We start from the raw sequence: 27,474 nt of genomic DNA, 5'->3' as shown, positions 1-27,474 counted from the left end.
GGAGGAAGTATTTTGTTTTTATTTCAGATGGTCAGCTCATGAAAGCAAACAGCTCTGATAAAACGTTTTTAAAAGAATGAAGTAATTCTAGGTACCCGGTCTGGCCTTTACTGGTTTCAGCAGTAGTTATTTTTCTTCTGTAGCTTTCCCATTTCTGTTCTTATTTTAACATAACGTTTGTTATTATTAAATTCTCAAGAAGTTTGTTTCAGTTCTTCTTTTGTAAGGAAGATGTCAACATGTAGAACATGCTTCAGAGTAAAAATATGCTCTGAGAACATTTGCTCTTATCAAACGAACGAGTTTGATTATAATGAAATGCTTCCAGAAACTTCAGTTGATGGTGTCCCTTCAGCATATCTGTTCAACATTTTTTAGTTCTTCCTTATTACATATAATACATTTTATTATATATCTGTATATTTCATATATACAGCTCTTACTGCATTTTTTCAGGGACAGTGTGCTGTCAACTTTATAAATACCATTTCTGTGTGTAGTCTTTTTAATATTTGGAGTCCTTACCTGCGATTTTTCTCGTCTAGTTGTACTCAAGTTGTTTCTTCTACTTTTTACATCTTTTCTCTGATGCATTTCTTACAAACAACTACCTGGAAAAATGATAACTAACAGAATAGTAAAACACACCCTTTGCATTTTTATATAATGTGCTCCCTTTAGCAGACAGGAAGATGTGCTGTACTGATGTCAGGCTTTTGCTGAAGAGAGCATAATTGTTCTGCATCTAAATATTCATGGCCTGATTTGAAGTGACATCTGAGGTGTAAGGTTTTTAGGTTTGTAAAACATACGAGTCCCTGGAATGAAAGGTAAAATTCACCAGCAAGGTATGAGCCACTGTATAGTTTCTGGTAGTCTCACTGTAGAATTATATAGGTTGGAAGGGACCTCCAGTGGACTGTATTCAACTGCCCTCTGGAAATGGGTCCCCAGCTGAGTTTTGAACATGTCCAAGGGCCAAAATTTTGTAGCCTCTCTGGGTGCTGTTTGATGACCCTGGAGGTTTTTAAACAAAAAATCATGTGTGAATTTAACTCACATCAGCACCCATTTATCCAGTCCATGCATCACCAGTTTGGGTATAAGGATATTCCAGGATGTCAAGTCAAAGACCTTGCAAAAGTCAAAGTAAACATTGTTTGCTCCTCTTTTGTCCATGGAACAAGGCGTTGCATTGTGGAAGGCAACCAGGCTGGTTAGCTGTCACTTGCCTGTGGTAGATTGTTGCTGGTTGCTCGCAGACACTTGGTCATCCTTTATGGGCTCAGAAATGGCTTAGAGGATGATTTGCCCCATAACTTTTCCAGGAATTGAGATGAGACTGAGCAGTATGTAGTCTCCTAGATTTCTCTTCCTTCCCTTGTTGAGGACAGGTATAATCTTTTTTCTAGAGATAAGGAACTTCCCCTGGCCACCATGACCTTTCAGAAATGGTTGAGTAAGGCCATGCAGTGATACTGGCCAGCTCCTGTAGCACCTGTGATTGCATCCCATCTGGTCTCAAGGACTTGTGTGTGTCCTCAGTGGCGTAAGCAGTCTCTAACTGTGTCTTCCTCTCCTTTGGTTACTGCTTCACTCTTGGACATTGCTAGCAGGCTTGAGGAATTGAGAGTGGAGAGGACAAGTCTTACCAGAGAAAACCTAGTCTTACCAGAGAAGTACTAGGTACTTTGGCCTCTTCTGTGTCCTTTCACTAGGTGTCCTGCCCACTGAGCAGCAGGCCCATGTTTTCACCAGGAACGGAAATACGAAGTGGAAGAGAAAATGCAAAAGGTGAAAGTTGAATCTATAGTCATGTTGACACTAATAACTTTATAGGGTGAGATTTATATTCAGATGATTATTTTGTTCTGGTATCCGTTCCAATTTACAGAGATAATATCTGGTGTTGATTTCACAGCAGTTGCTTCTGACAGTATCTCAAGGAAACTTTCACATATGCCTTCCTTAAACTATGAGATGTACGAGCATCTGCAAATCAGAGCTCAGTGCAACGCCTGAATATCTTGTCAGTAGTAAACTGTGTAGGTGCATTTTGCAAGCACTTCATATGGATCAGCTACCTGTTATCTACTATAGCGCACATGTGCATGTCAGAATTCTTGTTTTATTTTATCAGCTCTCAGATCTAAAGTAAGTTATAAATCACTATGGCAATAGATCTGACGGAAACAACCACATCTAGGCAAACTTGATAATCATTTACCTCTGGAACAAGCAACTCAATTGTTGGATTCTCCATGTACATCAAACTTTGATGTCTTTCTGGAAACTAACCAAATATGTTAGTTGATTTGGTGCAATGATACCCCATGGATTTTCTTTCCCTGGATTGGTTCCAAAGGAGATTTAACCAAAGGCTCACATTTATTTATTTTTTTTTATCCCCCTAGGGTTTTCCTGTGGGCAATGGTAGAGGCACTGCATACTACTCACATTTACATTTCCTAGTTTTGTGGTAGACCACATATTTCTCAGAAGATAGCCAAATTCAGCAGGTCTTGAGACCCAGGGGGACCTTCCTATTGCAGCCTGGTAGATGTGGGTCTGCCTCTGGTCTGTGTTCTCAGGTTCAGCCCTAGCTGAGAGGTAGCACATATTTCTAACAAACAGATGGATGCACGCACACAAAACTAGGGTGGGCTGGCCAGACAGCTCAAAAGACAATGCATGTACCAGCACCCAAATAGTCACATAGCACTCACCCAGGCTCGTGCAGCACAAATGGGTCCTCTCAATCCTCCTCCACAGCAGCTTGAGATGAACGGGGTCGCTGGAACGTACAGGCAGACGTGACGGGTCTCTCCAGCAGCTCAGCAGTGAATCCACCAGGCAGCCCCTAGATCTTGCTCTGGACCCATGGTTATTTGCAAAAAGATGTAATTGTTTTAGAAACAATTCTTTAGAGCTGCTAATTCTAGGAAATGCGTTTTATTGAAAAGTTTTCATTGGGCAGGTTCCTTTGACTCATTTAAGAAGAGCTTCTATTTCAATTGCTTCTCATGCACTAACCTAAATTTCTCTGAAGAACTCTGAAGTTAGCTTCAAGGCAAACTTGAAGCTGGTGTGGAGACATTGGGGCAGCACAAGGCAGAAAAGGGACACAGGGAGTGTTAAGACAGTGCTGAATGAGTTACCTCAAAACAAATGAAACTTGCTAAAGATCTGTGTAGAGATGTGCATCTCAGCTGTCCTGTGCTTCCAGTGATGTGATACCAGTGCCTCGCAGCCTGGTGTAGACATCAGATGTGCTGATAACAGGGCTGTCCTGTTCAGGTAGTGTCAGATGGGGTTCTCAGGGGGTGTGTGACCCCAACAGTGTCTGCGTGGCTCCAAGACCATTACCTGTCCAACTCCCACGCTTCTATTGCAGAACCCAAATTCTGAATTTAAGGAGGATTAAATCCTGACTTTTATAACAAAGAACAGTACATTCTTATTCTACCTACCTTTTTCCTTGAGTGATTTGTGACCTGCAGTACTGCAAATCTGTCTTTCAAGTAATGCAGATCTACTGGTCCACAGCTACAGCTTCTGTCATATGGCAGCATCACTACTACTCATTAATTGCCTGCCAGGGTCTGGCTGGCTTCATCTGAAAGTAAGCAGAACCAACCCCTTGCATCTTCACATCTACCACAGGAAAGTTAATGAGGTATACATGTTATTACTGTAACAGGCAGATTTTATGCCATATTAATTTTCAATCTATTTTGTAGTGTTTAGCATCCTATTCTGATCCTCTTTCATAAGACATACTTGTATGAATAAGGGCTTTCTAAAAGTTCTGTTTTCAAAAGTTACTGGTAATCAAACTGGGATCTACAGCTCACTGAGGCCAATCTCTTTCAAAGAGGGGGGGAAAAAAAGGGAATGAGAGAAGGAGTTCTTAAATCAGAAATACTTTATTAACAGTAAAACACAAGACGTGAATAATCCCTTTTACAATAGAATAGTTCCAGCCAAAGAAAATGGAGTGTGTTAAAAAGTGTACTGTTCAAACATCAGGCTAAATATGTTGACTTCAGGATGCCTCAAAGCAGACGCAGCAGTAGGAATACTGGTGAAATCATCCACTTGATTAGCAGTTGTATTCTTGATATGCCAGGGCACGGGTTAGAGTACTCTGGGGCTGATCAGAGGACTCTGAGCTGCCCTGATCTCGCAGACTCCTGAAAGTATGTCTCAGATTTCTTGTTCTCAAGAGGCAAGAGTCCAACTAGCATTATTTACACAGTGATCCACACTGTTGTACAGAATATCACTAACTGTGAATACTACTTACTTTCTTCTTCCAAGTGGTGAAGAAGTTTTGCCTTGACTGCGATGGAAAAGAGAGAGGGCAGAATTGTTTGCAGACAGAAGTGGTACAATTAAATCTTGGTGTGTTTCATGTTTCCCTTTTTTTGTACCAGACTGATAGCTAGTACTTAACACAAAGAACACAGACCTTGCTCAAATCCACCATTATGGCCCCTTGGTTACATACATCCTTGCAAGATTATGGCTTCATTGATCCACCCAAAAAGGCCCGTTTCTTCATTTTTTTTTGTCCCACTTCTCAGCCCAATTTGAATGGCAGAGGCGATACTGAAATGAGGGATTAAATTGCTAACACTGAATTGCTTGTAGAAAATACACTGTGGTACATTTAACTTGTACTTAGTATTATAAATAATTAAAATGAACTCCAATTACTTGAATAAGTGAAAAAAATGTATCTAGAGGTGCATTATCTCTGCTCGTCGTTACGTTTGTTCCCTTGCTCTCCTGTTTGCAAAGCATCTCATGGACATAACTGTGAATTAGTAAGATGTAACACACACTTTAGCATCAAAAAATCAGTTTGAAACAGATGATGTGCTCACTACAGTGAAAGTGCAAGGGGTCAGACTTTACCAACTTTTTTTCTAGCTTTTCTTTGCTGATGAGGTCTGTATTTAAAATTATTAACTGGTTGGTCTATTTCTTCCTATGCTATTCATATGCAATATTATTTGAAGACTAACACGGAATATAAAATAGCAGCATCCATGGATAATAAAAACACTATGACTGGAGATCTAAAAACCGTTCACAAATAGCTGCAAATGTTCACATTGGCTATAATGGAAGAGTAGCTGACTCTGGAGGACTTAGTGGTTATGTCTACCTTGCATAAGAGACGTGGCCTGCAGCTTAGATTCATTAGCTGTACAGGCACCAAGTTTGCAAGCATGGCTTGGTACAAGTGGAAGCATACGCCTGACAGGGCTCTCAGACATCTCGCCTCCTTGGCAGATAAATGTGGCATCAATATGGCAATGTAACATAAGGCGCCCCCAGGCAAGCTGTTTGGAAAGCCCTGGGGTGAACAGGGAACAGGATCTTGGTCACTCCTGGCCACTCTGGAGCTCCTGAGAGTTGGTGATCAGTACAAACTAAAGTCCTGTGCTGGTGCACATGCAGAAGAGTCTGCACTAGAGACACTAAGCGATTTCTCTCTGCTGAACAAAGACTAAATGCCCTCTCAGGCTTCCCGTGTCTTGCAGAAAGGTACTCCCAGAGCTGCACCAAGAAGAAGCAGCCCTCTTTCAGTGGCTGCAGTGAAGTCTCAAGGTTGAGAAGTGTTTTGTTCACAGATCTAAAGCCTCACATGATCTCCCTCCCTACTGCAAGGTGGGACCAACTCTACCATCAGTCTCATTTTCAACGGATGGTGACCCTTATATGCTCTCAGGGAAGCACGCTGGCCTAGAAGGGCTTGGGTTTGGATGATCAAGTAACTTCTGGCTTCTCCAGAGCAATGAGCTCACCTTCGGCTTGGAGAGCACACGGGACGTGCTGTGTTCAGTAGGTTTGTGATGATATGAACGTATACTCTGGGCAGAACTTCTCAGCTCTGAAAATGATATTTAATGACTTCACCCTATGACATTAATTTTTATTGTGTCTGCTTCTGGTTTCACTAAGTTAGGTTATGGGGAGTCAGGAGGAGAGGTGAATATTACATTAATTGCAGTGTTCCTTTCCTGTGTTGAGCACTATGCAGTGTTCAAGTATTGACAAAAACTATAGCTGCACCAGAGAAGTCTCCAATGAGCCAAGAAAACTGGCTGTATAATTGAGACCCCTTCAAAGACTACTACATTCTGTCAAGCTTCTTTACGAATTGTTTCCATCCAGCCAAGATGCTGACGGTCCCTGCTTCAGCTGCCTGTGCACAGCCAGTGGCTTGTGCAACTCCTCGGTCACTGCCGAGACTTTCTGATTTGCAGAGCTTATCGGCTAAGAAGTATGTCAGAAGTGAGGAGGAACAAGGGCAGATGAGATAAAGTTAGACACGAATGCCTGATTTGCTCCATTTTAAGAGTTGTGCAGTGGAGATGATGTTTACAGTGAGCGGTGTTTCCAGCGCAGATTTTATACTGAGGGAACATTAATACCTAGCAACCCTGTCCTGCAATGAACTCGTGAAAAAATAGCTGAGGGTAAATAAACATGCTTCATCCTGACACTGTCTCTGCTAGCAGAGAGTTCCTGCCTGTGGCAGCCCGTTAGCACTGGGTGTCTGCACAGCACCACAGAGCAATGTAAACGGGAAGGGATCTCTGCAGGGCATCTACTCCGATGCCCTGCTCAAGGCAGGGACCACTTAGAGGCTGCTCAGGGTGTTGAAAGGCTTGGCACAGCACTTGCTGGAGACATGGAAGGAATTTCTTTGACTCCTGCTGATGTTACTCGGGGCCACAGTTCCCCTTCTTGTTGCTAACACAGACTGAGCATAGCAAAACACGAGATACTGATGAGGAGTAAAGATGCTTGTGGCTTTACAGGAATAACGGCAAGCACACTGCAGAGCCCTTGCGAAAAGTCAACTCAGTGTAGCCTTCAAAGCACGGGGGCTGCCTGGATGTGCTCTGGGTGAAAACACCATCACGCATAGCCAGCTGGGTTGTCTGTAAGGAAGGGTTTGACGGGGAGAAAAAGCAAGTGCTGCACTTCTGAATGCTGCAGCCATTGCTCCAATGTACCCGATCATCTGTTATGGGGCAAGGTTAGGGGCCTGAGCAGTCAGCAACAGTGGCACTGAATGGCTTCATGCAGCGTGCTGTAGCTGCTTTGGTCACCTCTGGATGCAAATGGCACATTAATACTGGTGCTGCTGAAGAATTGGCAGCAATTAAGCAGTCGTCTCTCGACTACTCAGTAGGAAAACTAGTGGCCTGGTACCATGATGGATGTGCTTTATGCCACCGCCTGATCAAACTCCCATCACTGCCTGATGATGCATGGTACTTATCCACAGAAACCTTCACGAGGGTTTGGATTGTTGATGGCTCGCAAAAACATTTGAAAAAAGCTGCCTTCAACTAAGCAGTCTCCCCGTAAGTGGTTTTAAATCTCTCAGGAAGTCCATCTCAAAACTATTAATGAGTGCATTTAAAGGCTTTAAATTGAATATAGGTTGATAGGTTCATGAAGATCTTTCAGCAGAAAATATCTCCTTCCAAAAGGAGATATTTGGATCTTATTACAGTGAGATACAAAGTTGCCTTGCTGTAAATTATGAGAAAACCAAATTTTTAATTGATCTCAGTTTGTACACAAGAGAAGACTCCAAGAGGACTTTGATCAGAAAGGAAATAAATGGTATCGTAGCCTTACTTTTTAGCACTGCATTTGGCAGTGATCTTTCTATTTACTTGTTTGCCTCATCCACTGCTACTACTTCTCCCTCATGATGAGCTCTTCCCTTCTCCCGGGACGGAGCTGTCAGCTGCTCTGTTTGCACAGCAGCTGGTACAGTGGGGCTAGCCTGGTTGGGACTAAGCCTCTAGAGGCCACCAAAATCAGAAATCATTCACAAAGTGATAACAGCTTGCCCAAAGGCTAATAGCTCCAAGGTGGATGTTGGCTTTGATTGCCCAGAGTCAGTGCTTTGATCCAACTTTCAGCAGAGTTACATGATTCATCTCATCCTAATGTAGACATTTCAAATAGGTCAGAAGAACCACACTCCAGAAGTCCCTGTTGCTTTACTTATGAGTAAGGGAAATATTACGGTGACTGCCTTTAATGAGATGCACGTGTGGGTTGCAGTGAAGCCAGAAGGGCTATCTGCATGGGGATTAGAGAAAAGAGTAGAAATACAGGAAAGGAAAAGCTGCTCTGAATTTACCAACTTCCATTTAAAAACACAGACACTCACTAAGCAAGCATCACTGCCAGGCTGTGAAAGTTGTTTCACCTCCCCAAGGGCCAACCTCTCCTGCTTTTGGGTATGTCCAATGCAGCAGCCCACGTCGGAGCTAGTGACCATACGTTCCCCTTACACGCAGTGGGCACACAAAATCATGCTCAGGGTGTGGTGTATTTGGCCTGCCTGAAACACCTTATGATGAGACGAATGATGCCTCAGAAAAACCTGCTTCTCTTCACTGACTAACCGTAATTTTTCTTCTGCATAATCAACAGGAAATTGGATTTTGGAGATGCTCAGGAGCAGGCGCACCTTAGCAAGGCCACCTTTGCTCTCTGGGAGGAAGATGACAGTGCTGGAGATGTCTAAAAGCAACCCGTAGGCTTTCCTATATATTGGGAGGGAAGGAGGTTTCAGCCTAAAAGGCAAGGATGAATTTAGGATAAAGGATCAGGGAGATTGAAGACAGAGGGAGCTGAGGAAAATGTCTGTTTCCAAGCCTTTCTCTAGTCTGTTAAGCAGTAAATGGCATGCCTGGAGTTTCTGTGTAATGTTATTACTGGATTTCATTGCTGCAGGACACTGTAAAGCTTTTCCTGTTCCACAATGACACTACTGATGGCAAATGGTGCCAGAATAGGGTTCTTCACATTTACAAATTTTCTATAAAACCTGCAAATACTGTTCAGTCTTAACGATCACTTATCCTTCTGTGCTCTACCAATGCTGGAGGCAGCTGATGGTGCATTCAAAGGAAGTAACCCCTCTATTTTACTCATTCTTCTGCTCTGTTCATGATTACCACCTCATAACAGGTATTACATAGCATCTAAAAGACACAGAAAGTCTTTCCAATGAATGTTATTTGGTGTGCATATGTGATGGACCTGAAGATTTCAGGCATCCTCTTCTAATCATGCAGTAAAATGTGTAGCACCAGGTATCGTGTGAGAGGAAAAGAAACTTTCTGTAAAACATTTTTCTCAATATACTTCTAGTACGTTCTAAGGAAGAGTGGGATTTGAGAAATTATCATTTTGACCCTTACAGAAAAAAAAATTAAAAAAAATCAGTGGCCTGGAAGGAGCTAATCCTGTACCCTTTCAGCAAGGTAACAGGGACCGCCAAAAGGCAGTAGGGTTTCACCTGCCTCCTCAGAAAAGGCCACCAGGTGAACAGCATTTTGAAAGGCTGTCTCTGTGAGTGACAGTACGGACAGTAATTTTTCTTGCTTACGGAAGGACCACAGACAAGGAGTTTTTAAAAAAAAAGGGTTGCACCTAGACTCACTCTTTGCTTGTTCGTGGCTTGCACTGCCTCGCCACTCCCTGCAGGCGAGGCAAAACCGCTGCAGATGATGAAGCCTTTATCTAAGATGAGGAACCATCCATGGGGATGTACGAAGTGACTGACAAGGAAGCCCCCTCTGTCAAACCCAAGTGTTTCGGTCAGCTCCCGAGGACGGGCACAGTAAAGGCAATAGATGTGACTGGCTCTCGCCTCCTCCTCAGTGCATCTTGTGAGCGTGGGGCTTCCTGTTCCCAATGCAGAGACCATCCCAAGATGAATTACTCAGTTCTTCAATGCACACTTCATTTCCTTTTTCTGAATCACAGTTCAAGTCCCTTTTAGACGTACCCTTGATATCAGCACAGTAGTCTAACTACAGTTAGTCCTAACTTTAAAACAAACTACATCAATACTGTATAATGGATAGGATTCAGTTTACATGCCGGATACATATGCAAGTATGTATGTACTTTGCAGAAAAAGTACTGGAAGTTAATTAGATTTTAAACTTCTAGGCATATATTTCAAATTCTCTTTCTTTTTTCTTAGGAGCTTGTTGCTTTTCAGTGCAGCAGTACCATACACTACTGTGTTAAGAGTATCAGACTACTCAGGTGTGTCCAGAATGCTCTGATAAGGCTCCAGAGCTGAAGGCATCCCAAGGGCTCTCTCCTCCTGCCAAATCCTAGGGGAGACAGGGGTCTCAGCTCCTCAGAGGATCTGCTGTCCCATCGTGCTTTGCCATAGGGAGACAGACTGGAATTGCTGTTTAGTCCTTCAATTCACTGGAAAAAAAGTCATCTCTACGCATAAGTCCTGTGCACCACTTAAGGTCCTCTTTTAGACCTGAAATTAGGATGTACAAGGGATATAAATGGTGCCGAGATCTGACTTTGGTTGCCTGCAGAGGGGTGAATTTCACCTACTAGGAACAGCTACAGCCAGGTTTCTGAATCCACGTGGAAGTGATGAGAATTCGCACCGTTTACTGGCTTGGCTGGGGAATGAAAATGCTCACAGAAACTGCTCGACACTTTTGCAGGAATTTGGCTTATTTTGTACTAGAGAACAGATATGCTATACCTGAATTTCTAAACTTATTGTACTGGCATCAGAGTAACTAGAAACCACAAAACATATCATGAAAAAAAAAATAGGAGAGTAGACTATGTATAGGAATATTTACATCTACATACATCTACATATAGAAGCTTCTGTTCACCGGAAATCCTATAAGCCACTGCCTGCAATAGCATCCGTCCTAAGGGACTTCTAGAGATGATTCCTAAGAGACTGAGGAGATGGGGTTATGAGGTGAGCCCATCTGTGTCAGCACCTTATCCAGCCATTGCAATGGTCCATGCAGGTGGATCTCAATCCAGCAGGGCGTGCTTGTAACATCTTGGCGGTGATACTCTGCTCCCCAGCCCTACAAAAGCATCAAAGGGCCAAAAAGTGAGACTTCAAGAAAAAATATACAATGTTAAATCACAAATCCAATGCTGTCAGTCTACGACAACTGCAGGTAGCCCATCACCCAAGTCACCAGGATATAATGCTTTGTCCTAGGGATAATTTTATCTAAAAATTTTGCCTTTTTAAGGTTATTACCATCAGTTCTCAGGAACTTTATACTATTGAATTAGAAGTGCTTCGTGACACTTGCAGGTGCTGAGACCAACAAACTGGCCTGGTTCTGAGCTCGGCTGCCTGCAGACAGCCTGTAGGGAATGGCCCCTGCTGCTCGCACTCCAGAGACGTGCCCACGCCAGTCTGCCAGGCTGCTGTCTGGCACAGACAAAACGCAGACCAGGCCCTGTCATAACACTTTAGCAGGAACTGGTAACGATCCCGGGCACTGCCTCATTTATCAGCAGAGATGCATCCCACCAGTCTGAGACTCTCAAAGCTCTAGGTATTTGTCTGAGCCTTTGGAAGCTTCCAGAAAGGTTCGCCCTATCTCCTTTACCTTAAACTTAACTCATTTATAGGCATTTTCTATAGGTTTTCTATCCTTGAACATGTCGGGAATTCCTGGCTGTCTGCTGTGGGAAATCCTGCAGAAATTTCTCCAGCTCCTTCTGGGAGATAAGGGACACGGAGCTCCTGTCAGAAGGTGGGCATGGGGTGCTAGCAGGGAGCAAAAAGAACCAGAAGTCCCCACCTCAAGTGGGCACAGTGTCTGCTTGGTAAGCAGGCAGCCACTCTGCCAGGGTTTTGGCTAGACAGATCGATTTTAGCCACCTGTGTAAATTCCCTGAACGGTGTGAGGGTGTCAACAAAGTGCCGCAGGACTTGACCAGCCAGATGTTTTTATCAGCACAGAACTACAGAAAAGACGTCATCACGCTCAGCATCTGACCCAGCAGTTCCTGCTCTCCTCTCTTCAGCCCGATACCAAAGCTCTGGAGACACGACGCTTGTGGACAGTGATTTTACACAAACCTGAGCGATCCAAGGAAGAGCCCGAGGTCTCACAGCTAACTGCTGGCCTCCCTTACAAAACAGAGCTCAGATCTCCGCAGGGCAATCTGCAAAATGCAGTCCCACTGCAGGATGAGGCTCTATAGTTGTGGGCCACTGATCAGGGAAGCCAAACCCTACAGTTATGCTAGTCGGGGGGGGTGATATTTTTGTCATAAGAAAGGGACATGGAGGTACATTAACACCTACGTTTACCAAAGGTACCTAAATTGTGGAGTGCTGAACAACTCAAACTACTGAGGATGCTAGGAGCCAGTTCTCTAGACACCCACGTGCAAAACTAGGACCAACACCAAAACAAGATGCCATAATAAGTGGTCTGGATAAAATTCATTTGTGCTTAATGGAGAAAAGGGGCAGAGAGCAGAAAATGAAGATGTGGACCCACCAAAGCCCAATGAGTACTTTTAATCAGGGAGCGTTTTTCTGCCCTGCAGAACATTTATCAGGCTAGAAGTGCCTGTGTTCATAGGCAACTCAGATTAATGTTCTGAAAATGTTTGCAAAAAATGCCACTCTTTGAGTGTTGTCAGGCTTCTGACTTTGTTAAGAGTCTTAAATCCTCAGCTGCCGGGAAAAAACATGGCCAGAAGGGCAAGTGTCAGAGGAGTTGATGCATCTCCCTCGACGAACAGGACGGAAAATCTGTAGGGATAGGAATTACAAGTTGCAAATGCAACCTGCCTGATTGTGAGGAGTCTGGCAGTCCGTGTGGCCGGGCATCTCCCTCTGCTGGCAGCTCCCAAACACTTCCAGTCCCCTTCCCCAGCCCTGCTGCCTGTGCTGCCATCCCCGGCTGGGACCGCAGCTGCCAGAGGGTGAAATGCCCAGGGGCAGGGCTCCCTGTGCTCCCCCAGATCACAGCAGATCACAGCAGATCACACAGGCTCCCCAGGTGCAGGGAGCCTCCTTCAGCCCCAGGGCTGACGTGAACCCAGAGGTGGAGCTCCCCTAAGATGGGAATAAAATGAGAACAACCTGCAAAGCTGTGTTGTTGTTTTGCACGGAGGATGGGAAGAGGATGACGATACCCACAGGGGGAGTCTAGAAGTGAGCTTTTCACCATGGGGCAATCAGCTGAGGAAGCCTGCTGCTCCTGCCAGCCCTTCCCACCTTGCGTGGGCAAAAGCCAGAGTCCAGCCACGTCCCAAAGCACTAAGCTGCCTTGCACTGGGCTGCACTGAGCTGCCTTGCACTGGGAAGCATGACCAAGCCTTGCTGGGTCAGCCCCCAGGCCCCAAAACCTGGAGGAATGTGGGAGGGAGGGCACTGGCTTCAGTCCTTCGCTTGGTGAAGGTCTCCGTCTCTCTGGTTTGTGCTTCAGCTGTCTCACCTGTGGAGAAGGGACAACAGCCACCCTGGTTTTGCTAGGTTTATCAGGAGGGCTGTGTAGATGGAAATTGTTACCTGCTCTCGCTGATGATACATTCACAAGTGCCTGAGGGCTGAGCTCCTCCCAGCTGCTCCATGGGCACACCAGGGGTAGCAGAGAGGACAGGAGCCTCACTTCCCTGTCCCGTGTCCTGCCTCCAGAGAGTGATACAGTCCTGGCAAGTTTCTCACGACTTGGTCCCTGCCCAGCCCTGCCTCCCAGCAGGTAGCTCAGGCACTGGTGGTGTAGGGCTGAGCCCTTTGGCTCAGCTTGCCCAGCAGCACCTCGACACACATCTGGGGAGAAGCCACAGGAACTGCCCTGCACCTACGGTCTCGTGGTGTGTGGCATTTCCTGGGGGTTTGACGTACAATATGCTCCTCTGCCCACTGCATACCCATTGCCCAAGAGTGTTTCTGTCCCTGAACTAAACACACCAGGGCTCACACCTTGGGAAAGAAATAACTTCAGAAAACTGAGTACAGGAAAGGTTTTTTTACAGGCCAGGAAGAGTCTGGGTGACATTTGCATAGCCATTTTCCAAAGGTCATGGGAAAAGGTTCAAAATAACTCCTTGCACTGGTCTTCTGGTGCCTGAGGCACTATAGTGGCTGCTATTGTTTCAACAAAGCAAGGTGATAATACAGCGGCAGTGTTATTTAGTGCATCAGTGCCACCACTTCTGCTGCCATGCTGGGCTTGGAGGCAGATAACACATCAAAGAGACTGCCCCTGAGTTGCTGAGATAATGAAGATATTGCATAACTGGCTACACTGCCTTTACAAACAACATGCCCATTCACGTCTTCCATTAAAGAAAATGTTGTTTGTTGGGTTTCTTGCTTTCCTTTTTTTTTTTTTTTTCCCCTAATGCTTGCGTGTGAACAAGATGTCAGTTCCTTCCCAAGAACAAAGCAAGAGCGTGGTCACAAGAACGGAGATTTTGGCTTGGACTCTTGGGAGAACTTACAGGGCACCTTAATGCTCTCAGAGAGTTAAGCAGATGGGTCCCCAGCGATGGCTGGAAAGAGTCAGGGCCAGAAAGCTCCCTGGGACTCTACTCATCTGCTTTGCAGAATACAGGGGGACTGGGCTTTAGCCTCAAGCAGTTTTGTAGTGTCTTAGATGTGAATTCAATCAGCTCGATTCAGTCATTTGTATAAAACCAAACCTGCAAGACGAACGGACACACTCAAGCCACTTCTTATGGTATCTAACAGGACCGACTTGCTTCTAATGATGCAACTGCCCTAGGTTGCAGGCTGAACATTGCTGCCAGCTCTTCCCAGCACCACTATGGGAAGTCCGAGTCCAGCACATCTGTAAACAGTCTTGAAATACTCACCATTCTCTGGGGTTTAGATGCCACAACAGGCACCCAAGTAAATCTTAAGTGCTAAAAGGGCTCAAGAGATCTCATTCTACTTAGAGGACCATTCAGAGACTTAAGAAACTCCCACAGAGGCTGATATGTTGCACACAGAGAAGTTAGATTGCAAAATTCAGATTTCAAAGACACTGATGTCTTCTCTTATGGAAACAGTAATGGCTTTGGTGGTTCCCTGCTAAATAACAGGGGGAGGTCAGTTGTTCTTTTGGGTTTTGTATTCTGCTTGCGAGAAGTCTCTCTGGTAGTGTTGCTGGCTGGCCATCTGGAATTAAGACAACCTGTAGCCAGGGATCAGAGAGGCAGCAAACATTGACAATTCCCAACAGCTCAGTGGGAGCTGAAGGAAGAGCTAGTGTTTCTTGACTGCACACACACATATATATATACACACACACAGTTATATGTACATATATGTATGTATACAGTTCTATATATACAACTTTATAGTAACGGTGAGACTACAAATTGGTCTGGAGACATAAGGACATTTTTTCAGATCTGTGGCTCTACCAAGCTCCATTGCAAAGCAGTAACAATGGGACAAATCACAACTGCCTAAGACACGTACTACATTTACATGCTGCTGAGTTCTTATGCAGTCCTTAAGCTGAGCTCCTTATGCAATCGGTGGAGGAACACCACCGTTCAGTCTCTGCTTGTTTTCCACATGAGCCTATGGAAATTTTATTTTTGGAGTCTAGGATGTTTCAAGGTATTGATTTTAACCACCTACAAGACAAGTTTAAGGCAAAATTAGAAAACAGGCAGTCTGGAATGCAATTTGCAGCTTAGGTGCATATTCCTATTTGGGAAGGATTTGATAGGGTCTAGTTTTGCACCACAGCTAGCAAGTGATGGGATTGTCCTTTTCAGAAAGGCAAGAGAAAACAAAAAAGCCTTACTTTAACAAAGCTCATTCGAATCGTACACATCTTGGTCAGCTCATATACCACTTCAAAGCCATGGTTGACTGATTGGGCAAGCAGCTGGGCGAAGAGTTGGTTGTTGAAGATCTTAAGGCTGCAGCCGCTGGGGATCTTGCAGACAGTGGCTGGGTGGAAGCCATGCTGATAGTTACAATTGCGGCTCTGCACAAAAATACTGCTGTCACTGACACATTCAGCATAAACTTCCCCGCCGACATAGTAAAGATGAACACCTCGAAAAAGAAAACAAGACAGGTATTATTCCTCCATTGTTCACAATACGTTATATCAGTAATTTAGTTTGTTTCTGTGAATTTTTTTAACTATTTCACTGGTGTGGACATACAAGCCCAGTATCATTCCAGACACTCAGTGCCTACACCATGGCTTTTAAAAGACAGTAAACTTTGTGTATATCCACGTATCTGTGCAATGGAGCCATCAGCATTAAGAGGAAATTGTCAAAAATATTATTTCAAGGTATTGGTATAGGAAAAAAAAATCTTAGTATATTTTGCTTTGTTTCTCAGTTAATATTGGCTTACTTCTTTAACCCAACAGCACAGAATTTTATGATACACACACGCACATATGTATACACACACAAAATGTCAAACATATGTCAGCCATACACAAAGCATGGATCAGATCTGTCAGAGAACTGACAAGTCTGTTACGCATTACACATCCAAATCTATTTGGTTTGAGCACAGCCACTCTGACCAAGACCCACTTCATTGCACGCTATGTACTACTACTACCGGATCCTATCTCATGCAGCTCAAACACAGCATGGTGTGCACTTAAAAACAGCTTTTCTGTATTTTATCCACCACATCAGAACCACATATTTACATTTGCATGTCCCTGACTTACTCACCAGATCTTTCCTGTTCAAAGCAACCTTTAGCAAGAAACTGACTGATTTCCTGGTGGACTTTGCAGTGCCTGAGTGCCTTACCAGCACGAACTCCCAAACTTTTACCATGCCTTGGGGAAATGAAGATGGAAGCACTTCTATCCATTCAAGGACTCCGGTCCCCCCCCTTGGATGTCTGCTTGCATGAAAATAGACATCAAACAGGGGAAGAACTCTTCTTAGCCCAATTTGACAACCTTGAAGTTAGAGATCCGGTGTAAGCTAATTGTGTAGATGCCTTCCTTAGCTGATAGATGATAAGAGGAACCACAACCTGTCAATTCACTCCATCCACCACAGAAAACAGGTTCACAGCCAGCTCAGACTGATGGAAGTCTGTGCTGGGGCTGAAAAGGCTCCCCCTCCCTCTGTTCCTGTTGCTTCTTCCTACACCTGCTTTCATGCTGGCAGCAAAGCTTGGGGACTGGGCAGCCACCCAGGTCAGGGAACTGAACCCAATGAAAACTAACTTAAAAACAAACAAAAGGAAACAACAAAGATTTATTTGCAGTGAGATCTTCTTCAGTGCCAGCACGGCCATGGGGACAGACTGCTTAAATGTGAGCATGAAACCACACCCTGAAGGGGACCGAGTCATCCTGTTAAAACGAGATGAATGCCTCCCATGTCCCAGAGTGGTAGAAGAACACAGTCCTTTCTTCTCATAAAAACCACCACTAAAAATAATAAAATCCTCCCTACTCCCAGGTATGGCATTCAAACTCTAACATATAAATGCACACATTCAGAGCCTCAGTGGACTGTCTGCAAAGCTAGTGATAACTATGCTTTTTAATAATTCAGACATAATTTTCTTCATTCCTGTTGTCTTTCATACAAAAAGACTGGTTACTTGTTCCCAGCCTCTGTTCCTCATTCTGTGGTCATGACGGCAAGGGGCAGCAGCACATCCTGAAAACAAAAACAGCCTCTGAAGAGAAGTGGGAAAGGCTTGGGGAAAAGCAGGTTGAGTGGGAAAGGGATCTGGGAAAAATACGCTCTCCCATAGACTTCCAGAGTGACTCAGACAAGAACCCTAGTCTGTCTTCAAGCCATCACTTGACTTTTACTTCTATGCACCCACGAGATCTCAAATTAGATGTGAGTGACAGGGAGGTGTGGCTCGCAGCACAAGCTCCTATTGCACTGAGAACACAGGCGAGACTACAACTCCACTAGGCCAGTCACCAGCTCCAGTCCAACTGCGCCAGGTATTACGGGGAGGCGCACTCTGCGGCTGCTATTACGTGACCTGTGGCTCCTTTCCCTCCTGTGGACGGGGGATGAAAGGGAAGGTCATTAGATACTGAAAACACAAAGGTTCTAGCTGACCCTGATGGAGTCCGTGTAACTTCCTGAAATAAACAGCGAGAGCAAAGGGTAAGGAGAGAAGAACAAGGACATAAACGTTCGCCACATCTCCAGTCTTCAGGTGTGACTCTTGATCTAGGGTGATTGCACTTCTAGGTGCAAAGCTTTAAAGGCTGGATTTTCAGAATATATTGAGTACCCAACTTCCAAAAAAGAAAAAAATAATGTTTTCAAAGGCATCACCCAAACTGCAATAACAAAAACACAAAAGTAACTTCTGAAAGCAGAGGCTATAATTTTCTTTTTCCTTGTGGACTTTTTAAAAGCATTAAATACAGCAGCACTGAAATGTCAGTGTGCATTTCGATTCTTCTGATATTCATTCACTAGAGACAAGCACCCTGAAGGAAGGCATCCAGCTGAATGCGTATTTGTAGAAGGCCAAATCAAGGGTCCATATGTTTTAGCAGGATTTCATTGCTCTCTGCAGAAAGTGGAGGTTCGGCAGTCTCCAAGCATCCACATCTTTTTGCCACTCTGATCAGAAGTCCCCTTTTTGTCCTTGAAGTCTGACTGCTGAAACAGGTCCAATTGCTAGTAGATGTTGCATTGTGTTCTGGATTGTTTTTAGCTTTGATGTGGTATTTCCAGGAAACCGTTTCACGCTGATACACTAGATGACAATTCAATCGCATATCCTTATCCTACTGAGCTAATCTTGTTTACTCACTCTTTTTTCTCCCCTGTTAACATGTGACAATTGTATCCATTTCAGTAGCTTTCATCTGTCCAGCATGCCTTTGAACTCCAGGCTTTTGGAGCTGCTCTGTGCTCTTCTGCAGGCCTGTACTGGTGCCACTTCTGTTCCACTTGAACATGTTTTTTTTAGGATTTGCATAAACAGGGAAGAGCATTAAAATTAAGGATCTCAGATATACTAAGCTTCTCTCTGGGCAGCCTGCTCCCTTCCCTTGGGCAGATTCCTAGCGTAAGACTTAAAAGGACTTTTAATCAATGAAGACACATCTTCAGATTTGAAAGGATGAGGACCATTAGCATTTACCTCATATTCTTCCTGTTCTATCTCTTCCTCTTTTGGGGCAGACATTCACAGGATGTAACATCCTCAAATGACAGCTTTGACCGGGATCTTTTGTCGTTCTTCTTTTAGGGCCGGGCTCAGCTTTGATCTACACCCCTTTGACAGCTTATGCTGATTGAGAAGCTTTGCCTTGTTTTCCGAGTAAGTTAGAACTAGACGTGCAACTCATTTCCACTGCTCACATCACAACAAACTACTACGTGACACTTGTCCTAGACACATCACACTAGCTTCACACAGCACATTTCCAGCATGGGTCCTTCTTTTCCTTCTGGAGCAAAGTGCAAGAGCTAAGCACAATCTCTCCTGCACGAGCCTTCAGGTTCGCTGGTGTCTGTTAAAACTATGTCACATTTGTCTCAGACCTTCCTCGTACACAGTCATTCAACACTAGACTATCAAGAGCCAATTAAAATACTGCTCTAGGCCTGGGAAATGAGGTGAGGTTGACAAGATAATAAGAGTGGAACAATTAGAGTTAATTAGCCCAGTAGGGAATCCATTCCCAGGCAGCTACTGGTGAGAGGCTGGGCTGGCAAGATAATGAGTCTAGACTGGATATACCAGAACAGGCAAAGCTTCATCTGCACAGAGAAGTGGCCAGCACAGGGCTTCTGACTCACCGCCGCGAACAACAATAAATTCTGGGAGAATATCAGGCCCTACACAGCCCTAGCGAGCTGGGATGGAGTGTGTGGATCCATGTGTATCCAGGTGAGGTCTCATCCTACATGCCACCAGTAGCTTATGAGCCGGTGTGCACAAGATGTGCACACACCAGAAGAGGAGCACACAAGAACTGCTGGAGGCAGAATCCATGACTTGGTTTTTCTAGTGTGAAGTTGATGAGGAAAGGAATCAGATTGGACTGATTTTCTTAAGTTGCTACGGGGAAAAAGCTACAAATGCAACTCTTGTAGAGTTCTTCAGCTAAATAGCTCAACTGCTAAGTGTTTCATCCATCTCCCTTTGTTATTTGGTGGTAGGAGAACCAGCCCTGAGGCACCAGCAATTATCCTTTTAGTGGCATTTCAATGGCAATATTCCCAGTTGCCAGAAGCTCTAATAAATAAAATGAAAATACATACTGCTAAATTAGAACATACAACTATAAACAACATTTTTCTCTTTGCTGGCCAAGTAAATAGCTTTTGTAAGGAGCTACTCTGCTGATTGTTATCCAGTCAGAAAAGAATCAGCTGCTTTTCTTCTATTTCAGAAGTAATCTCAGCTTTGGTTTTAAGACAAACACAGCCAGATTTGTTAATGCAATGTATAGCTCTTTCAAGCTCTGAATACTCCCAAGGAGAAGGGATTTCCTCTTACCTTTTCCTATGTGTCTCCTGGTGTTTTCTATAGTAGAATTGCGGTTTACGTTTGAGAGCAGTCCCAGGCAGAACCTGTTTTTGTTATTTGAAGGATCTGTAAATCCATCTATAAGGATACTTCGAGAGGAAGCCTGGAAAGTCTCCCCTACCCTGTTGTTGAGTTCATAGTATGCAACTGAGCACCAGTGTTGGGGTTCCTCATAGCAAACAGGCCGAAAATCTGTAGGAAACAAAATTAATCAGCCGCTCAGGTCTCAATAATATTTTTTTTAAACAATCATTCTCTGTTTCTTTTCCCTCGCCCCCCCCCCCTTTCATCCTCCCAGCTCTTCCTCTAAACAGTCACTTATGTCAGGCTTTATCTCAACAGCAGCTTCTGTTTCTTCTTAATTTTATGATTGAAGCTCCAAATGTGCAAAGGGCTGGTATACCGGCTTAACCCTAAGCCTCTGAGAAGTCCCACTTGTTCTTAAAAGTGATAACTCTAATGCATTAAATTAAGCACATGCTGACATTCCTTGCTGAACTGGGACCCAATCTCTACACTGAAAATAGTAAGGGATACATCTGCTCTGCACACCAGCAGCAGCTAGGGATGACAGATGGGCTCAAAGCAAGTCAAAACTGAGCCAAGCCTTCAGTCTAGTACCAAACGCTGAAGTTCAGAAGTAATCAATCACTCCCCCCCAAATTTTTTGCGTGCTTTGAGGCTTTCTGCTTCCATGTGGGACTGTAAGTGGAAATGTCATCAAGGTCATTTCTTTCGGATCTAAACCCTGCCCAGGTTTTCTAACTCAGAGACGAAGACTCAATACCGTAACACAATCTCTGAGCCTCATTCGTCCTGCAGGAATTAGTGGGAAACTTTATCCTGCCTGCCTCCCACAGGCATGTGAGACCTCTTGCCCCCAGAGCACCTTTGTGCTCAACCTCTAATAAAATTCCAACTAAGATTCACTATGGCAGTGATCAGAGATGGCAAATTACGGTAAGGAGATTAAAATCTCGACAATTTACTTTAAAATATTGGTGTCTGATAACTAGTAATTATCCAGCCGTTCTGTGTACTCATCTGTTATTAACACTACCATCCTCAACTTGCTTCTCTTCTGGTTCTCTGACACATACGTGTTACTTCGTGTTTCAGAAGCCTGGCATTACTTGTTTAATGTGCTTGTGTGTGCACAGAGTTCAGTCCATATGCTGTAAAGGACATTTGTTTAGGACTACAATATACTGGACTACAAGGACAATGGTGATTTTTCTTTTGCAGCAGGAGGAAGCCAGAGGAAAACACAGCAAAGGAACTCAATTCCCCCATGCTGCTCTGCACCAGTGGCCTTTGAAGGGTGGAGGAGCAGCATCACCTGCCTTACTAGTCTGGAGGTAGCAGAGACCACACTGGAGAGGTCATTAAGTTGCTTTGAGAGGGGGGAGGAATATCCCAGTCCCTTCTACTCTAACCAGCCATGCACTTCCCCACTACAGAATGTTTTATATGAGGACATTGAGCTTGGCCTTCTGTAAAAATCTCTTTGTACTTCACTAGAATATCTCCTTTTCCATTCTAGCCAGTCAGTAACGTTACATTAACACAAAGATGGTAGTAAGAAAGCTCCCAAATGTAAGACTAAAGTACATGAAAACCAGAACTAAAGGTGATAAAGAAAGTTTAGATACTGATAGCGCTCTTTCGTGTTGTATTGCCTCTCCATCCTTGATTTGATATCTTTGTCTTTACACTGTAGATAACAGTGTTTGCCTTCATTAACAACTTTCTGATTGTAGTAATCCATGGACGCAAGCAAGGTCTAAACTCCATAACTCTGCACATAAGTCACTGAATTCTTAGATCATCCTATTCTGCTAGCTAATGGACATGTTTAATACATAGCCTTACCCTCAAAACTGTCTGAAACCTAATATTACAGATCACTGAACCTTCTAGTTCAAATAATATTTTTTTTGCTTAACAATTTTGAAGAATAGTACAAATAGTTATTTACTTTCAGTTTCTCCATCGGCAGATTTACCTCCATTGGGCAAAGACAGCACTAGCTGGCTTTCAGATATTGCATCCATTGACCGCCCATTTAAGTTTCCTGGAGTTTCTCTTGCATGGTAAGGTGGGGGCGGAGTTTCCACTGTTAGAAAGAAGGAAAGAAAGAAAAGAAAGAAAAGACAGCGAAATCAATACCTTGGTCAATTCTCCCCAGTATTTCCTGGTGGATACTTACCACTTCTTCAGCACTGTTTAGCTAGAAAGGATTCAAAACAAAGCCCTGATCTGAACCTGATCTCAGTATCCAAATTAAGACCAAAACATATTCAGGAAGAATGGTGAGGGAGGGCAGTCGTGTTGGACTCGGTACACTTGAAAGAAGGAGGCACAGTCACAAAAGTGCCTCAGGCCCAGAGCACTGTCCTGCCAAGTCCTCTGGTAACGCAAGTTGTTAAACTAAGAAAGTAAAGCAGTTTGATCCTTCAGTTCCAGACTTCTCTCCTAAATGTAAAACCCTTGCAGAGGATGATTTAAGAGCAGAAGCTAACTGTAATTGCTCCTCTGGGAGAAAGCTCGCTTTCTTCACAGACTATAAAGAAGGCCTATGGAAAGCCTTCTAAAGTGAGAGTTGGCAAAACTCCCTCCAGATTTGTCCTTTTCACTTCTGTCCTAGAAGGGAAGTACAGCCCTCTTCTGATTTGTTCAGTCTCCCATCAAAGCGCAATGGAAATGAAGAAAAAATGTGGAGGAAAAGTACCAACTCACAACCTGCCCAGACCCTGCCTTGTTTCCTTTATGGCACAGTAAGCTGGAAAATGGAAGGCGGATCTCTGTAGTGGAGACTCTCAAGAAAGGCAGGAGGCTTTAGGAAGCCAAAGAAAAAGTGACTTATTTTTCATATCATAAAACACCAATGTTCACTACATAAACTCTGAAAGTATGAAGTGAACAGAAACTCAATGGGCCTATGCGCACGTTACAGTGATACATGAGCCTGCAGGGCTAAGGGTATCTTTAAAAGAAGTCCAGAGTTTAACCCAGTTCCAGGCTGAAATTTCCTCTTGTGTATGGCGTCTAGTGGCTGGCCCTCAAAACACAGCAACTTCACCCAGAGTGGATGAATGTGGACTGTCTCGTAGGATAACCACTGAAACTTCTAAATACACATTGCATGGGAATGTTATTAATTCTATTCAAGCAGCGTTCATGATTTAGGAATCTCATACACAATATGACATTCCTAACATACAGAGGGCATAACCCTCCCACAGAAAATGCAGCAAGCTAGGACAATAAAACAAAATCAAGAAACCGTGGAAGATAATACAAGTTACAGAAAGAAATAATGTGGTTATCCACGTATTTTGATGTCTACGCCTAAGATAGTCACTATGAACTTTACTCACTAAAGAAAAACGGGTACTTCCAGACATGGTGCATCTCAGCTGTGTTAGACATGCGCCTTAAGATGAAATGAATCTTGTTCTAGGAGTGCCTATTTTTCTCTGTTGACTACAGAGAGCATATAAACAATTGCATCAGATGCAGAAATTTGCATTGTTGACATCTATATTTGGTGTCATCCATCCCACTCAAGGTTCTTGATCTAGTCCTAGTTTGCCTTACATAGCTCATCCCTGATCGTTACACAGGCAAATTATGTTTATCAGCATTCACTGTGCTGTGACATACTGAAGCTCAGGTTGAGCCACTTACATTTTTAAGTAGCTTTGCCAGGTCCCAAGTTCAGTTAAATCACACGAGTCACAGTCATTATGTACTTTGCAATGGTCCTGATTTACCTGTCAGAACCAGCTCCATTAAATCCAGCTCGGTTACAGAGAGGTGAAAGAAAAAGATGGGAGAAGTCAAACAAGTCCTACTACTCGCTAAAGTGTTTGGATGTTGCTAAGTATGAGTTAATCTAAACTACAGATCTAGAGAAGAAATGAACAGAAATCCATTGAGTGTACCGGGAAGGGAAAAATGTTGAAAGTGTCCAGCTTAAAAGGAAGTTAAAATACTACAAATACCTTGTGAAAATAAACATCTTTCTTGCACTTAAAATAAAAACAGACATATCATTAAGGACATGAATTTAAATGCTTTGTAGTTGACGCTTTAAAACATTAATCTACAAGGTTCTGACCTGAATTCATCCTTGTGAAAAAGCTGAGATCGCTGAAACTATTTCAGAGTTAAAACAAAGTGCAAAAGTGAATTTCAACCATGCTTTGATATTAAAGCTAGCTCTCAGCTGTGTTGTGTGACACCTTTGTATATTTAACAGTAAAAGAATTGTTAGATTTTTGGTAATTAGAGCAGTACCAAGTAAAGGAGTTCACAACACAAACAATCTGAGTGACTTAACCCTGCTGAATTTGGAACTGTGGAGCTGATGAAACACGTTTCAAAGTCATGGGTATTTCCCTGGAAGCTTCACCAAGTGTTGGACCAGATTATTAAACACCTTAACTTCCTGAAGTTTGCAGTCAGTGGGATCATCGTATATTAAAAATAATTGCTGTGTATCGATTTCCCCATTTTATTCTGTCTCTCTTGTTGGAGTTTCTAAAGGTCCCTATCCTGACCTCCTCCATTAAAGGTGCCTGACTCAGGTGTTGCAAACACTCTCTTCCATGGATTGAAGCTTGGATGGGCAGCTCTGGACAGAAGGATGGCCTGGCACACCTGCTCCTCTCTTGAACTTTTCCCTTACAGTAAACATGAAAGTTCATTCAGGCACTTCTAGGAGTGGAATGACTACAGCTCTTAGTTCCTTGAGCCTCCAACAGAAGGAGGGAGACAATACTAAGAGACAGTCCCAAGAAATCCCACTCCAAATCCACCCTGTCCAACATTTCAATCTGTAGCTACAGTCTGGAGAGAGCACCAAGAACTGGCTCCTGATCCCAGGCCCTGGCAAAAGCCTCAACAGCCTCTGTTGGGATGTCTGAGAGCTCATTCTTACCTGTGAGCTGATAGGGACTTCCTGGTCCAGAAGAGCTTCCTGGTGAGTTGGGGTAGCTGATGCTGTTGGGCGACTGGGAGAACATGTGGCTGGGTGACGATGGAAAAGGGGTGCACGGGGGATGCTGGAAAGAATCGGGGTAGGTGGCATTGTGTGGCATCAGAGGCTCGCTGTGCAGAGAAGTATTTCGAAACTTGGCAAGGAGGCTGAGGTGAGGGTTAAACTCGCTGTGTCTTGGAACGAGTACAGGAGGTAGGACTGAAAATAAAAACAAGAACGGAAAAAAATCAATTTAAACTGCACTCTTGAGAGTATCTCTCTTTGTAAGTCAAAAAGAGCCATATTCCATGCTACCCAAATATTGCTGTCTATATACAAGTCATTGAACAGCAACAAACCTGTCCAAAAACAAGAATCAAAACATTATTTTGGACTTTTTATTCCAGATCTGTAGCCAGTTTCCACATTTCCATGTGAAAAATATGGACTCATTCCTGACTTAAGCAAGGTACCATAAATTTCACATGTACAGCATGTGCACACAACCTTCTTACAGAAATGCAACAAGCACATTTCTCCCTCTCAAAATTATTTTCCTTCCTGAAGGGATGACAGTATCAGGGGGTTGCTAAATATTATAATCAGATTTTGCCAAAATCAGAGCCAAGTTTAGTATCAATTAATAGTGCTCTGCAATACACAGCATTATTTTACCACCAGATTGGCAAAAAAAAAAAAAAAAAAAAAAAAGCACAGACCAGAATCTGGAGACTAGATTTAAAAGGTTTTCAGGTACTTGAAAATGCTGCCAGCCAGACAGTGGGATCTTTAAAACGAAATGTAAATGGCAATTGAAATATCGCAGTAATATTAATCTACCTCTTGCAATATCGTTAGAAAAGATCTAGCACGAGGAGACAAATGTCAGTGATTGATAATTGGGACATGAAAAATGCATGTCAGAAAACTGAAAGCCAAATTCATCTGTGTAAAAATTGGTCTAATAGAAGAAACCATCTCTCCTCACTAAGTCTCTTCACTTGGATCTTACACTGTTTGTGCTGTAACATTATTGCTGCATTGTGAAAGCCAAAGTTCACCTGAATGATTTCGGATTTTGGATTCTGACAGATCAGGAGCAAGAGCAGAACTGGAGCCAAAACACTTTTGCAAACCCTACTAGGTGACCTACCTACAAGATGTAGCCCTGAGGCTGGAACACAAAGAAGCTTGCTAAATATTTCTGCACATGGGAGTTCAGCTTTGGGTTTTAACTGGGTCCTTCTGTAGTCCTTGCAGGAGGGGGTAATAGCACCTATAACCTATAACATGCACTTCATGTACCACGAGACTTCTCTTTTAGTCACCTGCTCATTCAGCACCTAATTGCCTTTGTTAAGGCCTTAAACACAGGCAGGGGGAATGAATCCCCAAGATCTAAAAGCAAGAAAAGAAGATAAGGAGGCAATTTGGGTTATTGTGACAAGGATGAATTGTCCCAACAACAGGAACAATCCTGCAGGCTTCTATTGATTGACCTGGTGTCGAGTTCCTCTGGCCTAAAACCCAGCATCACGTAATCTTTCAGTCCATCCTTACCAGCTTACGGAAACAAACAGCAACGGGCACCCTTGGTTATAAATGCTGACACAAATATATTGTTTGAACGTGTTTAAACATATTGTTTGGGCCCAAGAGCTCCGTCTAGGTAAGGCCGATTCTTTTTAGGTAGGTTAGCTAGCACCTTTAATTACAGCGAACTCTCGTTTATCCAGTGTAATGAAAGAGCGGAATAATTGCTATAAAGCAAACAGAGATAATGCAAAACATGTGCATGAGAAGAGGCTGCAGGAACACCCTCCTTGGGAGATGAGCACCCACTGCTTACTGGGAGAGCTGGGGCTGTTTCGGCAGGAGGAGCCGTGCCTGGTCCCAGCAGCAGCTCAGATCCCTGCTCAGGGCACCACGCTGATGCTGGGCCAGGGTTCAGCCACGCTCCTGCCCAGCCACGGGCATGTGCCATTTGAGAATTTGCCTGTCACCTGTGAAGTGAAGCACTAAAAACATATACAAAACTGGAGCAATGACAGAGATTCACTATAAAAGATAACTTCTTACCTGCCTGGCAACACAGGCACTGGGATTCCTGTTCAGAGACTATGTGTAGCCCCTTCTC

The 27,474-nt window shown here is 43.7% G+C and overlaps 1 protein-coding gene across 3 annotated transcripts in view; it reads right to left on the bottom strand.

Moving 5' to 3' along the window:
• Window positions 1-3,907: 3,907 nt before the first annotated feature.
• The window catches only part of SMAD9 (SMAD family member 9), a 43,845-nt gene continuing 20,278 nt past the window's right edge, over window positions 3,908-27,474 (bottom strand). For 2 of the 3 annotated variants that reach the window (XM_066989690.1, XM_066989691.1), the window contains exons 3-7: window positions 25,299-25,556; window positions 22,332-22,469; window positions 20,324-20,545; window positions 15,642-15,898; window positions 3,908-10,922 (exon numbers count right to left, since the gene is read on the bottom strand). In XM_066989690.1, coding sequence (XP_066845791.1) covers window positions 10,779-10,922; window positions 15,642-15,898; window positions 20,324-20,545; window positions 22,332-22,469; window positions 25,299-25,556 — 1,019 coding nt within the window. In that variant the 3' untranslated portion in view covers window positions 3,908-10,778. The remainder of the gene's footprint in view (window positions 10,923-15,641; window positions 15,899-20,323; window positions 20,546-22,331; window positions 22,470-25,298; window positions 25,557-27,474) is intronic. The other variant, XM_066989692.1, reaches the window with a different exon arrangement.

Source organism: Anser cygnoides, chromosome 1, assembly GCF_040182565.1.
Source record: "Anser cygnoides isolate HZ-2024a breed goose chromosome 1, Taihu_goose_T2T_genome, whole genome shotgun sequence".
NCBI classification, from domain to species: domain Eukaryota; kingdom Metazoa; phylum Chordata; class Aves; order Anseriformes; family Anatidae; genus Anser; species Anser cygnoides.
Note: the sequence above shows the minus strand (reverse complement) of the source record. Positions and strands in the feature narration are given on the sequence as shown.